A 15,002-nucleotide genomic window follows, 5' to 3' on the forward strand; every position below is an offset into this window, starting at 1 on the left:
ATATGTTTTCCACCTAGCCAATTTGTTCATCTTTATATTAAGATAATTGTTTTAATGCAGTTAATACCATAGTTGTCCTGATTTATGTCGTTATGTAGGGTCAAAAATGCTCAATATCTAAAAATTAAGTGTTACCAAATTAAAAGCACGGATGTTATATTTGTATTATTGGTTTAAATTGTCATATAAAATAGCCTGTTAGAAATTAGTCTCATTTAATGCCCCTGGCTTTGTAAAAACCTGTGTTTATTTAGGGTATGTAATTCCTGAGATAAATGTGGTTTTGGTGTGTAGTAAGTTATTACTAGTAGCCGTATTCCTGTTTGCTAGATCAGTTAAAGAATAACAGAAATTGGTTACCACTTCTTCAGATTATTGGCTGTATAAATGGCATCTGTTTTTCAAATGCCATGCTTAACAGAACTGAAGGCCACTGGAGTTCTAATTATCCATGAAGAATAGATTCGCCAAGGAAAAAGCTTTTGTCACATTTCTAGAGCAAAGTCTAAAACTTTCTTACATTATGAGGCCATGATTTAGAAGGCCTAACAAATTTTGACAGGTACTAGCTTTAAAAGTGTAGTGTCTATTTTATATCTCAAACGGTTACAATAGAGGAGGGCTTTGGAGAAAAAGCCCTTCAAAACCTCTTTAGTTTCTCCAAAGTTAAACATCTATTTGAAAGAAAATGTCTTATTAAAACAGTGCACATTTTTTTCTTTTTTAAAGTTTTTTATTTTAAATGTGATGCTGTACTTATGTCATAGAAAAGCATTTTAAAAGGAAATGTTGTTAATAGAATTATCCATTTTGGTACAAGTTCTCAATTTTGCTTTTTTGAAGTATTCCTGAAGTTTTATTTTTCTTCTAAACACAAAAAGCCCATATTGGCAAGTTGGGAGATTTGATTCTGATTATTTAATTACCATTTTGTTTCAGTTTCCTTCTAAAAGAATCCCTTAAATATATAAGCAATATCACTAAGCCATCCAATAATTTCGTTATGTTTTGCTGGTCCTGGGGCTAAAGCCCAAGTTAAAAACTCAGAGTCCCAGCACTGCACCTGAGCATCTTTGGCTCAAGGATAGCATTATGCTCCATGAGCCACAGCCCCACTTCTGGCTTTTTAGTGGTTAACTGGCGATAAGTCTCACAGGCTTTTCCTGTCCAAGGCTGGCTTTAAAACCTCAGTCCTCAGATCTCAGCCTGTTGAGTAGCTACAATTACAGATATGAGCTACCCTGGCACCAACCAGTCTTTTTTAATGCTGTCATTGACTATACTGACTTTTGATTTTCATTACATTGAAGTTTAGGAAGAGGATATGTAGTTGATAGTGTTGGATGTGTGTTTATCATTTACTTTTGTAAATATTTGTCTGTGTACATTATCCATGAATTTTTTAACTTTCTCTTAGTCTTTAGTTTATCCTTTTCATCAAGCAATTTTTACAAGAACTGTGCCAGAAAAGTTGTCTTAACTCATCTGCCTCCTTCCCTTTCCTGGTGCCCTGCATAGCCTACTAAGAGTAGACAGAACAGGACAGAAGGCAGTCCATGAGAAGGTCAAGGGACCATTTATCTTAAAGATACAAGCTTCTTAAGTGATTTGACTACATTCCTGGGTATGGTGTTCCCTTTTCACTTATGTTCTTTACAAATTTCATAGTAATTTAGTTAGCAGACCAAAACATGTAAAAAGAGAGAGTAGTAATGCTGTGTTATTGCTGAATTTTCATCTCTCCTGGACTAGGTAGGGTATTGAATGAATTAGTAGGCATATTAAGAAAGTGCATCTGAGGAAGTTTAGTGTCAAGTAACCAGATTTTGGTTATCCAGTACACCTGGTTTTAGGGTTTACAGTAACCATCAGTCCCCAAATACTTCTGTGATACATGACTGAACATTTTTTTCTTACTGGGAAATGTCATAATAAAGTATTGATGATGCATCCTGGATTTCCAAGATTAGTATGAAAAGGTAACTTACTGTTTTATCAAGAAACCAAGGGGGAGGAATGAAGAATATGGGTGATCTACAAATGTGCTGTAAATGATCTTTAATAAAATGGATTTAGAGTCCTAGCCAGCAATGCCACTATAAAAAAAATTCAGTAGGCTGATGGCATAAACAAAAATTCATTTCACACACTTCTGAAAACTGAAGTCCAAGATCAAGTATTGGCCAGTTCTGCTTCTTCAAAGGGCTCTCTGCTTCTGCCTTAAAGACAGGCACATTTTCTCTGTGTTCCCACATGATCTGTCATGGCTCGCTGGTATTTATTCTTCTACAGGCCATCATCCATTTGGATCAGTGCCCTGTTCTTTTGAACTTATTGCACATTAGGATCTGGGGATTCAATGAGTTCGGAAGAGAGATACACATTGAATTTATCATGTTAACTTACTATACAGTCTTGCTATATGAACAGAAGATACAAGTAAAATGCTATATCAGGGTTTGAAGAATATCAGATTGCTAAAGCATTTAGAAATGTCTGAAAGAAGAGAAAAATGAATGGATTTGGTAAAAATGCAAATATAGAATGGATTTTAGTTTGTGAAAGAATGAGAATTTCATACGATTTTCAAAGTACTTACTTAAATGGTAAGTAATTCGATAATATGACCGAAAATTGAATTACAGAATAATTTCCATGAAATGATCTTGCCTTTTTTTCAGCTCGGTAACTTCTCTCATCGTTTCTTCTGAACTGTGTTTCTTGCATTCTAAGCTCTTCACTAGGCTGATTTTTTTCCATGGGAAACAAATGTATTATGTTCTCTGAGCAGTAGTGTCATGGTTCATAATTCTAGAAATCATGAAACAGATGTTACCCAAAGGTGACATGGAAACTAATTTATTAAACACTTTACAGTAACTAAACCACAGAGTACCTAAACACAGTGGTTGAACTAACCACTGTGGTTTCCTTTTAGAGTTTATTTTGAAAAAAATCTTTGTTTCACAGTCTGTGCAGTATTCAGGAAGTACACAGGGGAGGTTTGCCCTGCCACTATGCCTGTCAAAATTTACTAAGAAACGAATTGTGACAGCCTAAATATAATTTGCTTTTACAATTGGGCTTCGAAAGCCCAAAGAGCAGTGAGTAGTAGGTTTCATTTATTTTCATTTCTTTTCTTTGCCTGGGTGAGTATCAAATGAGTAACTATTTCTTTTAATCATTTTATAGGATTAATATCTACCTCTGCTTATTAAAACTAGTAATATATAAACTCTTGATACTGAGAGTAATGGTGCAGTCTTCCCACAAGTCTCACCTTAAGACAGAGCGCTTCCTTTTCTGGAAACCTTGGATGTCTATGTCCCCAAGATTTGTTGGGTCCAGCTTCATAAACAAGCAGTTATCTGTGCATTTATTTACGTACACAGATGTTCAATTGTCACACACTGGGAAAGGATATTCCTCAGCTTCCTGCTTTGAAGTACTTAAGAGCTCTCCCTTAGCTAGGTGTCTGTAAGACAGTTGGAAAATTGAAGAAATAAGATCCACATTGGATATTCTACCCTGTAAAATCTTTTTGGACAAGAATTTTTTTTAACCTTTCTAGTGTCTTATGATTAAATTCCTAGCTAGATTAGCTTCTGTGTATTATATAGAAGACTTTATACTTTATAAGAAGTGTTAGTTCCTTTTTTAGGAATGTAAAATGTATATGCTCTCTTCCCACAGCCGGACCATATAGTGGTTTAGGCGAAATAATCCATCGGGAGAGCGTTCCAATGCACACATTTGCCAAGTATCTCTTCACCTCTCTCCTACCTCATGATGCTGAATTGGCATACAAAATTGCACTGAGAGCAATGCGGTACGTATTCACAGCCCCCACTGGACAGAGACCATCCAAACTTCCTACTGGAAAAAAAAATGACTGTTAACTGACTTCACAAATTCATTCATGTTTTGCAGAAAAGCAAAAGAGAATATTGGTTATGTAGTTATGTTCCCTAGATTGTGTGGAGTTCATTTGTTTGTTGGGTTGTTTTGATACTGTTTTAAAGTAAGGAAATATGTTCTCCTTATCTTCTGTCATGCCGTAATCATCATGGCTTTTCCTCCACTTTTTTATTAGAGTTAGACTTTGGGAATAGAGTATAGTTGCAGACTATGCAAGGCAATCTTCTTGAATAATTATTGTTTTGTAAGTATTCAATTTTCAAAGCAGTGGTTAATAATAAATACACTTGACCAAATATAATAGTTGAGGGAGGCCTTATACCTCTTGTATACCTCTGTACCTTTGTATCTCACCAATTGTGGAGGAAGGCTCTGTGTTGCCAGGGCATGTCTGCAATCATCAGGAATCCAGGAAAACATGGGGTGTGTATCTGGTGTTGAAGGAATCCCTGCTAGTAGTTCTGACTGCTTCTATGTCCTTGTCAGGCCTTCCTTTCAAGTTAGAATACCTTATTTTCTGCCAATCGCCTTGTTCTTACATTCCCTTTTAATTTTCCAAACAATTGTTTTTAATCACCAGTTTGGTCACAGTGAATAATTTTCAGTGATCTTAAAAAATTTTTTTAGTCTTGTGTTTATCTATTAAACTGTGAGGATCTCAAGAGAACATCAGCCTTAGAAAAGATCAGCCCTTTCTCCCTTTCTGTTTTTCTTCTTTAAAAAATTTAGGAAACGACACAGTCTGTTTCTAGTAAGTAAAGATTAGAAACCATTATAAGTTCACTAAACAAAGACCCTAAAGTTTGAGCTTGTTGAAGTATGGTTTGGTTCCATGAGAAAAAGGTTTTATCAGAGTCTATGTTCATGATCATTACAAGAATCAAAAACAAATTCTTGCTTAAAAGTGTACCAGTGTTCCCAAAGTTACTATGTTCTTAAAGTATTGAGCTTACAGCTATCTCATATTTGTGTAGTGATGAAGTGTGTGTGTGTCTTTATACACCTGGGTGTCAGTTTTAAGGCTTACCTCCTTTAATTTGACATGCTTTGCTTAGCAACATGAATTTCAGTGTAATAAGTCTGTCTTATTGATGGACTTATTACAGTGTTGTCTAAACATAGTCAAAGAATAATAATTTTTTAAGTCAAAAGGAACTTCAGAAACAAAAACAATTAAATTCTCACGTGCACATTATTCAGCTTGTTGATAAGGAGTTCTTAGTCTTACACTATTACCAGTTTTATATTTAAATTGTGTGATATGCTGGTTCCCTGCCCTTAACTTTGTGAAAATAAACCTCTATATAGTGCCCAAATGAAAGTAAAAGTGAATGTGTTTAATTGATAAAGTAAAAATTTTAGATTTGTTGAGAGGGAAAATTTTCTCTTTGTGGAAGTTTGGCAACAAAACAAGGGTTGCACTGTACCACTGCATCTGGTGCATGGGGTTTTTTTCTCAATAGCAGTTGGTCGAGACCTTGGATCCATACACCCATAGTTACCAACAGTCTAATGTGATATATTAGAGAAACCTTATAAAGTATGTTCTTGTCTATTTTTAAAGTATCAAAATATCAATAATTAACAAAGCAACAGTCTCCTACCTAATTGCTTTATACCACTTGATTTGTATTTTAATGCACATTTGTATAATATATTCCTATTTCCATTTTTGGAATCCTGAAATAGAAATTGTCTTCTGGAGACAGATGCTCAGCTCTATATTTATTCTATTCCTAACAACTCTACTCTTGTTTTAAAGGGAAGGATGTTAATGTTATGATGCTACCAGATGCTTTTACTACTACTACTTCTAGAAAAATTTAAGAGTAAAATTGTGTCGATAAAGTTTTAAGGGTAAAATAGCATTGGTTTAGTATGTGGTTCTACCTTATGTAACAATATCTGCCAGGAAGAAAAGGTTGCTTTTCTAAATAATTCTTGGCAGCTCATTTCTATTCTCTTGGCAGATCTTTCATGGGGAATAATATCAGGGTACAAGAAAATTGTTTCCACCTTTCTCTTCTACATGCCTAGTCAAAGGCCTGCCAGAGTATTTCAAGGCAGCCAGAGAAAAAGGAAGGACAACAATGTTTGGTTGCTTCTTAGTTTAGTCCTTCTGGAAGGAGGATGCTGAGGAAGAGCGTCTTCAACACATACTTTTTCATCATTCCTAGGTCGTTGACCAATTTTCTCTTAAAACATCTCTAGCAAGATCTGCCTGTAATTCTGCTTCAGAAATAGAAGGGCTTGTCATTTTAATCTAACTAGCAATCTTTCCAGAATTCTTACTTTTGAGTCGCCTGCCTTGCCACCTTTTCTAATGCTAACATCTCTTTGACCTAGAGAAAAGAATAAGAAAAGGCGAGTGATAACCTGGATGCTGGCTTCGCTCCCTGACCCTAGGATTTCATCCCAATATCTTACTCCATAGTCGCTAAGTGGTGGGCTTGAGTGCAGGCCAATGTTTTGATTATCTTAAAGAAATTATTTCAGTTGAACTACTCTACTGATCTTTTTTGATACTTAATATTCATGAGATTACTAAAGAGCATGTGTTTATTTTAAAATTATTTATTAACATATTCTTGATCAAAGATAGATTCAAGTCAGAAATGCACTAAATTATGAAAACTGTCACAGGATAGATTCAGTTGTTTATCTTCTCTGATGATATATTGATAGAACAAATTGTAACTTAATATTTCTGAAGTCAAAGGAAATAATTCTGCAGGAATATGAATGTGAGAAATAGGTCATTTTTTGTTTACTTCTTATTTTATGTTTAATAAGCTTTTTCATCTTCTGATACTGTTGTAATCTCAGTATTAAATCTGCATTTTACTATCCATTTTTGTTTTTATTTTGTAATAGGATTTGATGATAATAGGGGGGATAATCAAGATTTGTGTTTTAATGTTCTTCATTGTGACATGTCTTAATTTGCTTGAATATTGCAATTCACCGAATGATGTTAAATTTTTTAAAAAACCTCTTAGCCAGGCACCAGTGGCTCATCCCTGTAATCCTAGCCATTCAGGAGCCTAAGCTCATGGTTCAAAGCCAGCCAACGTTTGTGGAACTCTTTTCTCCAATTAACCACCAGAAAACAAGAAATGGAGCTGTGGCACAAAGTGGTAGAGCACTAGCCTTGAGCAGAAAAGCTCTCAGGGACAGTGCCCAGGCTCTGAGTTCAAGCCCAAAAACAGAAAAAAAAATTTTTCTTAGGTTTGAGCAGTGGGCAGCTATTAGGGTGACTTGGCATCCAGACAGCAAAGAGTAGCCATGCCAACTTTTCCTGAACCAGGAGCCTCAATGGTTTCCTTCAGCATCTACCCCTTTCTTTGGCTTCTGTTAGCTAATTATGGTGGCCAGACTAATGGACAACTAATGACTAGAGGCCATCTTCCTTGTCTTCTCATTACAGGTTACTAGTATTGGAATCTACTGCTCCAACAGGAGACCTCACTCGCCCGCACCACATTGCATCAGTTGTTCCTAATCGATACCCTCGTTGGTTCACTCTAAGCCACATTGAATCCCAGCAGTGTGAGCTGGCATCCACCATGCTAACTGCAGCCAAAGGTACAGTACTCTCCTGAGTCCTCATAATTCTGTTCTCCTGTTTGACTATTTTCCCCCAAAGAATCATTGTTTTTATGTTGTTGTTTGTTGCTTTTTGGTGTTTTTCTTTTTTACACACTTTTCAGTAGTGATGTTAGTGTCAGATAAGGTATATGGGAATCTTTTCTTTAGATGTTAGTTTCATGCTTTATTCTTGAGGCAACACTTTTGAGCCTAGCCTTTTCCTCATTTACTTGTGTCATTAAAGTTACTGCCAGGTGAATTGAGTTTAGCTTCCATGTCCAAAAAATGGTAAGTGGTTGAGATTTAGAAATAGATTGAAAAGGTTTGGTTACTGTTGTTGTTGTTGTTGTCCTATTCCTTAACACATCATCAAAATGCATAAAGAGAAACTAGGAGGGCTGTTTGCTATCTCCTGTTGAGTCTGGATCATATGAATACATGCTCTAGTCTTTGAGGTGTGTCTCAAAGGTCTTTCTGGAAAAACAAGATTCATAGACATTTCAGGAACTAGGAAACAGTTGTAGCATCTGTGTCATCTGTGAGCATGTCAGGTAAATTAACTTGTACTTGATGGATGTTCTGTTTGTATCTTCTTTCTGTGTCTGTGTGTGAGTTGTATGGTTTTGTTTGTTTTGCTTCACTCTTGCTTGACTTGATTGGGTTTGGTTTTCCCTTGTCCATTACAGGCGATGTTCGGAGGCTGGAAACAGTATTAGAGTCCATCCAGAAAAACATTCACTCCTCATCACACATCTTCAAGCTTGCCCAAGATGCATTTAAAATAGCAACTCTCATGGACAGTTTGCCAGACATCACTCTTTTGAAAGTATCTCTGGAACTGGGCCTGCAGGTACAAGACAGGTGTCTTTCCTGGGGCCCTAAAGACTAGTAATTAACAACACCTTTTAGGATTGTGTTTACTTTTTTAAAAAACTTTTTAGTGCAGGTAAATGACTCTTCAGAGCCAAAATCTGTTAGTCTTCAAAAGAAAACTAGTTTCAGAGCTTTGATTGTTTTTAATCTGAGCCAGACTATTGCCTGAGGTGCATGACCTGTGTATTCAGAAGCCTTATCTGGGTTTTTCAATTTAAAAAATAATTTCTGAATTACAGCCTTTACATCTCACTTTCTTCTCTCAATGAATGGAGACTTATTGCTATGAGAGACATGAGCAAAGCCAGTGTAGAATAAAGATTTACTTGTGAGGATTAAGTTTTATTTATGTTTCCATTTGTCAGTCCTAGATTTTTATAACCCTGCGAAAATTAGATAAAGAAGGATAGATTGGGCCAGGGTCTAGTTTCAGATGTCAGCAGGACATTTTGGGTTAGTCTGGCAGGTAGATGTTTACTTCTTTAATAGTTTCTGCACATACTGCTGTGTACACTAGGAACTTGCTGTGTACACTAGGAACTAAAACACTTGTTTCTAGTTTTTCCCTTAAATCTCTATTAACATTTGCTTTCCCACTCATTAAAGAGAGTGGTAGAAATCGCTAGACATTAATTCCCTAAAGTCCAGGAAATAGAATACCCTGGTAAACCACCTGTGATGGTGAGTCAGACCTGTAATCCTAACTACTTTGGAGCCTAAGATGTGAGGATCATGGTTCAAAATCAGGCCAGACATGGAACTGTGGCTCAAGTGGTAGAGCGCTAGCCTTGAGTACCAAGAGCTCAGAGACAGCTCGCAGGTCTCACAACAGATACCTGATAAATAATTAATATAGATTTTAGTTGATTCTAGTTTTAATCTAGTTAAATACTCTTACAGTGATGAGTTAATAAAGTTTAAAGAGTTGAACCATAGGAATATATCCTTACCAATATACAATAAGAGAGTAACGTGTGAGGTTGAGAATGTGGCTTCGTGGTAGAGTGCTTGCCCAGCATGCATGAAGCCCTGAGTTTGATTCTTCAGCACCCCATAAACAGAAAAAGCCAGAAGTGGCGCTGTGTAGAGTGCTAGCCTTGAGCAAAAAGAATCTCAGGGACAGTGCTCAGGCCCTGAGTTCAAGCACCAGGACTGACAAAAAAAAAGAAAAAGAAAAAAAAGCTCAAGAGAATATTGCAATATTGTTCAGAGAGTATAGAATATTGTTTTTAAGTTATATAATGACCATTTAGAAATTTATTTTTAAATATAAATGCTTATTGTTTGGTTTACTTATGCTATTATTTGCCCCATCTGAAAGATTGCTTCACTAGAAAGAAATGTTAATGTGAGCTTTCTGGTTGGAATGCTGCATAAATAGCAGTTTTGTGAAAGCTTTTTTTCATGCCTCATTTTTTTTTCAGAACCTAAGAAAGGGCCTTTCTAAGGCTCTAGGAGTATATTCTTAGATGTTTGCATTTTAAGAATGGGGGAACTAGGAAAAGATGGACACGTTAATTTAAAGGCTTCTTATTAGAAAGTGAAAAACAAAATCAGATCACTAGTAATGCCAGAGATAATTTCTTTAAGCCTTGGGTGAACTTCAGTGTCACTAGACAGGAACATCCAGAGATGATAGAATAACTAAAATGATTATTTAAAATATTTCTTTCTACTCTCTAAGTTCTCTGAGTGAATTCATAAGGAATCTCAAAAATTAACTCTAGAGTGCTGAAGCTGGAGAGAAGAAGGACTGAATTTAATGCTCCATTGTAGGCCTCTGGATTTTCAGAGGAGAAAAGACATTGAGAGACGGGTGCAGGATGCCCCGTCTAGTTAGAGGTCCCACAAGAAATAGAATATGGGCCTCTTGCCCTGCTAGATGAGAGCAAGCAGGCTGGAACTATGGACAAACTTAAATACGTGTATGGATTTTTGTTCTCAGTAAAGTGTTCATCATCCTTCTGGTAATATATAGACTCTACCTAGTAGTTTATACCAGGGAATAATGAGGGTTTTTTTTTTTCCTATTGATTTACAATAATCCTCCAAAACATTTTTTCTCTCCTTTATAGGTTATGCGAATGACACTGTCAACCTTAAATTGGCGTCGGCGGGAGATGGTTAGGTGGCTTGTGACATGTGCTACTGAAGTTGGTAAGTGAACTCTAGAGGAGAAGCTTTCCAAGGTGCCTTGTGGTTGGACTTAACCTGTCGTTTACAGGTCTGAAAACACTTCGACTCTGCTCTCTTGCCTTTTCCATGTCCTGCTCCTGCTAGCACCAGGAGGGACTCTCTTCATCCCTGGCCCCAGGCTTCAGTTACACACACTTGTATTGTTCTGTGTCCAAACTCACATAGTGGTATTCCAACTGTTAAAATGGTATAAATAAGTACTTTTCACTCAGTTTCTGTGAAGTTACCCTGTTACTGTTAGGTTTTTCATTATCTGATTATCCAGCAGAAAAAGGCCAGTCACCAAGTGTAGTTTCAGTGGGCTTTCAAGATGTCAGAAATTCTAGTTAGCTATAACTGAAAATCCCGACTGCCCATTGGTTACAGTTGATGAGACCTTTCAGCCTCCTGCTTCTCTTCCTCAGTGGCAGATCAGGACTAAGGAACTGCACATTCCCAGGAAGAATGCAACACAGACACAGTGGTGGCCATGTAAACTGAATGTGGGCTAAATTGTTTTTGTTTTCCAATTTGCATCAGAAAAGGATGTATTCCTCTTGCTGAGAAGACACTGCCTGCCACACTGTGTCTAGATGCTGACACGGCAGATACTGTCAAATCCGTCTTTTTTTATTCATTTGGAACAGTCTGTTATTTTAGGGAGAGGAAATCCAGTCTCAATATGAAAATTATGTTACGTTTATTAAGTCATGTATATATAGATAGATAGATAGATATAGATGAAATAATATTAAATTAACACAAGCTTAAGCTACCACACAAGATAAACACCTGATTTCTCTCTGAGACTTAGTACCTTCACTTCAAGGTTGTCCTATAGGGTAAGGCATACAAGTTCTTGTATTTATTTTAGTTAAGGACTTTGCTGGCCATTGCCAACAACTGAGTCATCTCTAGGATCCCTTTTATTGATTCCTTTTCTCTTGATTACATGTGAAATTTTGTTGCCTCTTTATACATATCTTAAATGCTTGTATGTGTGCTCTTTAAGCTTACATAGAAACACACTGCATATATAAAATTCCTGGTTAGGTGATGATTGAACTTTTTCTCCCCTACATTCTATAGTGGGTAACCCAACAGGAGGGACAGGAGGCTCCATTTAACTAGCACGCATTAGCAAGAAGCCACTGCCTGTCATGGCAGGCAGCACCGAACCAGCTATCAAGAGGACTGCTGCTTTATTATGGGAAGTTCATGTTCCTTTCAGGAGTTTCACCCACTAACAAACCATAATAACTTTATTCTAAGACTGCTCCCAAGCATATTATACCTTCAGGGTTTCTGGCTTAGCTCCTATCCTGTTATAGTTAACAATGTAAACATTGATTATAAAAACAGAAGCAAGGTCTGCAGCCAGCCTCTTTGTCAGTAATAGGACTTGTGTTCCTTGCAGGTGTTTATGCTCTGGACAGCATCATGCAGAGCTGGTTTACGCTCTTTACTCCCACCGAGGCCACAAGTATTGTTGCAACTACCGTGATGTCCAATAGCACCATTGTTCGCCTCCATCTTGACTGCCACCAGCAGGAAAAGCTGGCCAGCAGTGCCCGGACGCTCGCATTGCAGTGTGCCATGAAGGACCCACAGAATTGTGCCCTCTCTGCGCTTACCCTCTGTGAAAAGGATCACATAGCTTTTGAGACGGCATACCAAATTGTTCTCGATGCTGCTACCACAGGCATGAGCTACACACAGCTTTTTACAATAGCACGGTACATGGAGCACCGCGGATACCCCATGAGGGCCTACAAGCTGGCCACCCTCGCCATGACCCATCTCAACCTGAGCTACAATCAGGACACACACCCTGCCATTAATGACGTTTTGTGGGCCTGTGCGCTTAGCCACTCCCTTGGTAAGAATGAACTTGCAGCTATAATACCTCTAGTGGTCAAGAGTGTCAAGTGTGCAACGGTACTGTCAGACATTTTGCGCAGATGTACTCTGACCACTCCTGGCATGGTGGGACTTCATGGAAGGAGGAACTCTGGTAAGCTCATGTCCCTGGACAAAGCCCCCTTGAGGCAGCTCTTGGATGCCACCATTGGAGCCTACATCAACACAACGCACTCACGACTCACACACATCAGTCCTCGGCACTATAGTGAGTTTATAGAATTCCTCAGCAAGGCCCGAGAGACCTTCCTAATGGCCCATGATGGACACATTCAGTTTACACAGTTTATTGACAACCTGAAACAAATCTACAAAGGCAAAAAGAAACTGATGATGTTGGTTCGGGAGAGGTTTGGTTGATAGAACTTGTATGAATGGGGAAGAAGGGTTGGGAGGGGAGGGATGGTTTGTTTTTACTTGAGCCTGCCTTTGTACCCTTTTTAACTTAAAGAACAGAGCCACACCGGTATTATATGTGTATAGTTCTATTGCGTTTGCAGACTAAATTGTCCATGTTGTGAAAGTTTGTGTGTTTTTAAGTTTTTCCCTTTTGCTTCCTTTCCTTTAATTTTTAATTTTTTTTTTTTACTGGTTTTGTATGTGAGAGAGGTTTAAAAGGTTTGGTTTACACTGAGTATATGTTGTCAAGTGGCAAAAGTCCACATAGCTCTCCTGTTTTCTGTATACGTTCACAGCCTCAAAAAAAAAAATTGAAATGGCTTTAAAAACCAAACAAAACACCTCCATCCTGTGATAAGTACCTCGAATGGATTCAGCTTTACTCCTTTGTAACTCATCTTTACATTTTCAGCATATTTAAACAAACCAACAAAATGAAATACTAGTAGTGAAAAGGCTGACCCACGTGGCTTTGCAGTGCTGTTCGTCCAGAAGCATGGCACACGATGCTTGTGCATGTGGAAACTTAGCGACTGTCAACATACATTCTCAGGGATTTATCCAAAAAATTAAAAAAAAAGAATGAGAGCATTTATTGTACTGTATATATATTATAGTATATGTCTGAATATTGAAAATATAACATTAACTAATTTATAAAAATATTCTATGTAATGCAAAATACTTGAAGCTGCAGTAGCTTGGTTTTAAACAAAACAAAAAAACTGAGAGAAAAACCTATCAGAAGGACTAAAAGTACGCCTTGCTTCAGGGCTGGCTCAGGCAGTGAACTAAATGCTGGCATCTATGCAGAGCCATCTTCTGGATTGCATGGTTGGACTGAGCTCTATTGGGAGGAACTATATATGTATATATATTTATACAGCTCTGTATACATATATATATGCATATATATGTATACACACAGATACACACAACACCAACAACCACTACACCACACATGCTTTCAACAGGCACTAGAATAAAGAGGGACAACAAAGTACACAGCCAGAGCAGCAAGCCTTAGCATTAAGAATATACAGTATGTTGGAATTGGGGTTCGTGCCTCTTAGCCTAGGAAACTTAAAAGAAATATCCTTTTGACACAAAACACAAAACGTTTTCCAAAACAATTGACATATGATACATTACGCCTTTGCAGTGAGCTAATAATAAGCTAACCTTTGTGCACAAATAACATTATATATATTATATATCTATTCTGCATAGGTATTTTGACTTTGTGCAGGACAGAAAGTTGTGTAGGTATGACTGTTCTACTTTTCAGTTTTCTTTCTTTTTTTTAAGATATATTTTTATTTTCTCTAGAATTACTCAAACAAAAGCAGCCTTCTATCTTGCCTTGTCTTAATGCTTTAAAATAACCAAACTGGAGATCTAACTACCAAACTGTTCATTATATTATTAAAATACCAACTTTGGTTACAGTATAGTGTCTTTACTTTAGCTGATGGTTCTGTAACCTTGTGCTTTTTAAAGCAATTTTTATGTTTTGGTGCAAAAGTTGTCCAGTGTCTCTTGTTCCCTTCATTAGAGAACATGCTAGAGGTATGTTTGTAGGTATTTTTGTTTAGAAGAACTATTTCATGCGCTCCATTTTATTTATTATAATAGGTAAAAAGAAAAAAAAAAGGTTGTACTTCATCACTCATGTAAACATGCTCATGAAGTTGAAAGTAATTAAGATTTGATACACTGATATCAATTTATTTATGTAACTAAATCACTGTTTTATAAACTTGTTAATGATCAACAATTTTTGTTTTGATTAAAATTAGTTTTTTGAAAGTTGATTCTGCCTCCTTTATGGTATATCTCTTTTAAAACTTGACTTTGGTGACTGTGACTTGGTTGTCACCACCATATCTCTTAAGTGTTTAATACTGACTAGCCCAGGGGTGGGAATATCCAGTCCATGGGTGGTTGAAGCCTGGAGCAACATCGTTTGCTATAAGGTGGGACAGATATGCACTGCCCAAGGCCATCTTCTTGTATTGGTAATTGTTTGGCCTGTGGAGGATAGTATAAATATCCAAATGGCCCTTGGCAGAAAAGAAGAGTTTCTCATCCCCACAAGTCATTTAGGAAATATTTCAGTGATGTTCTCA

The 15,002-nt window shown here is 37.1% G+C and overlaps 1 protein-coding gene across 1 annotated transcript in view; it reads left to right on the forward strand.

Moving 5' to 3' along the window:
* The window catches only part of Zswim6 (zinc finger SWIM-type containing 6), a 181,295-nt gene extending 166,608 nt beyond the window's left edge, over window positions 1-14,687 (forward strand). The window contains exons 10-14 of the mRNA XM_048368406.1: window positions 3,694-3,829; window positions 7,346-7,503; window positions 8,193-8,356; window positions 10,455-10,536; window positions 11,972-14,687. Coding sequence (XP_048224363.1) covers window positions 3,694-3,829; window positions 7,346-7,503; window positions 8,193-8,356; window positions 10,455-10,536; window positions 11,972-12,834 — 1,403 coding nt within the window. The 3' untranslated portion in view covers window positions 12,835-14,687. The remainder of the gene's footprint in view (window positions 1-3,693; window positions 3,830-7,345; window positions 7,504-8,192; window positions 8,357-10,454; window positions 10,537-11,971) is intronic.
* The last annotated feature ends 315 nt before the right edge of the window (window positions 14,688-15,002 follow it).

Source organism: Perognathus longimembris, chromosome 19 (genome assembly GCF_023159225.1).
Source record: "Perognathus longimembris pacificus isolate PPM17 chromosome 19, ASM2315922v1, whole genome shotgun sequence".
Taxonomy (NCBI): Eukaryota; Metazoa; Chordata; class Mammalia; order Rodentia; family Heteromyidae; genus Perognathus; species Perognathus longimembris.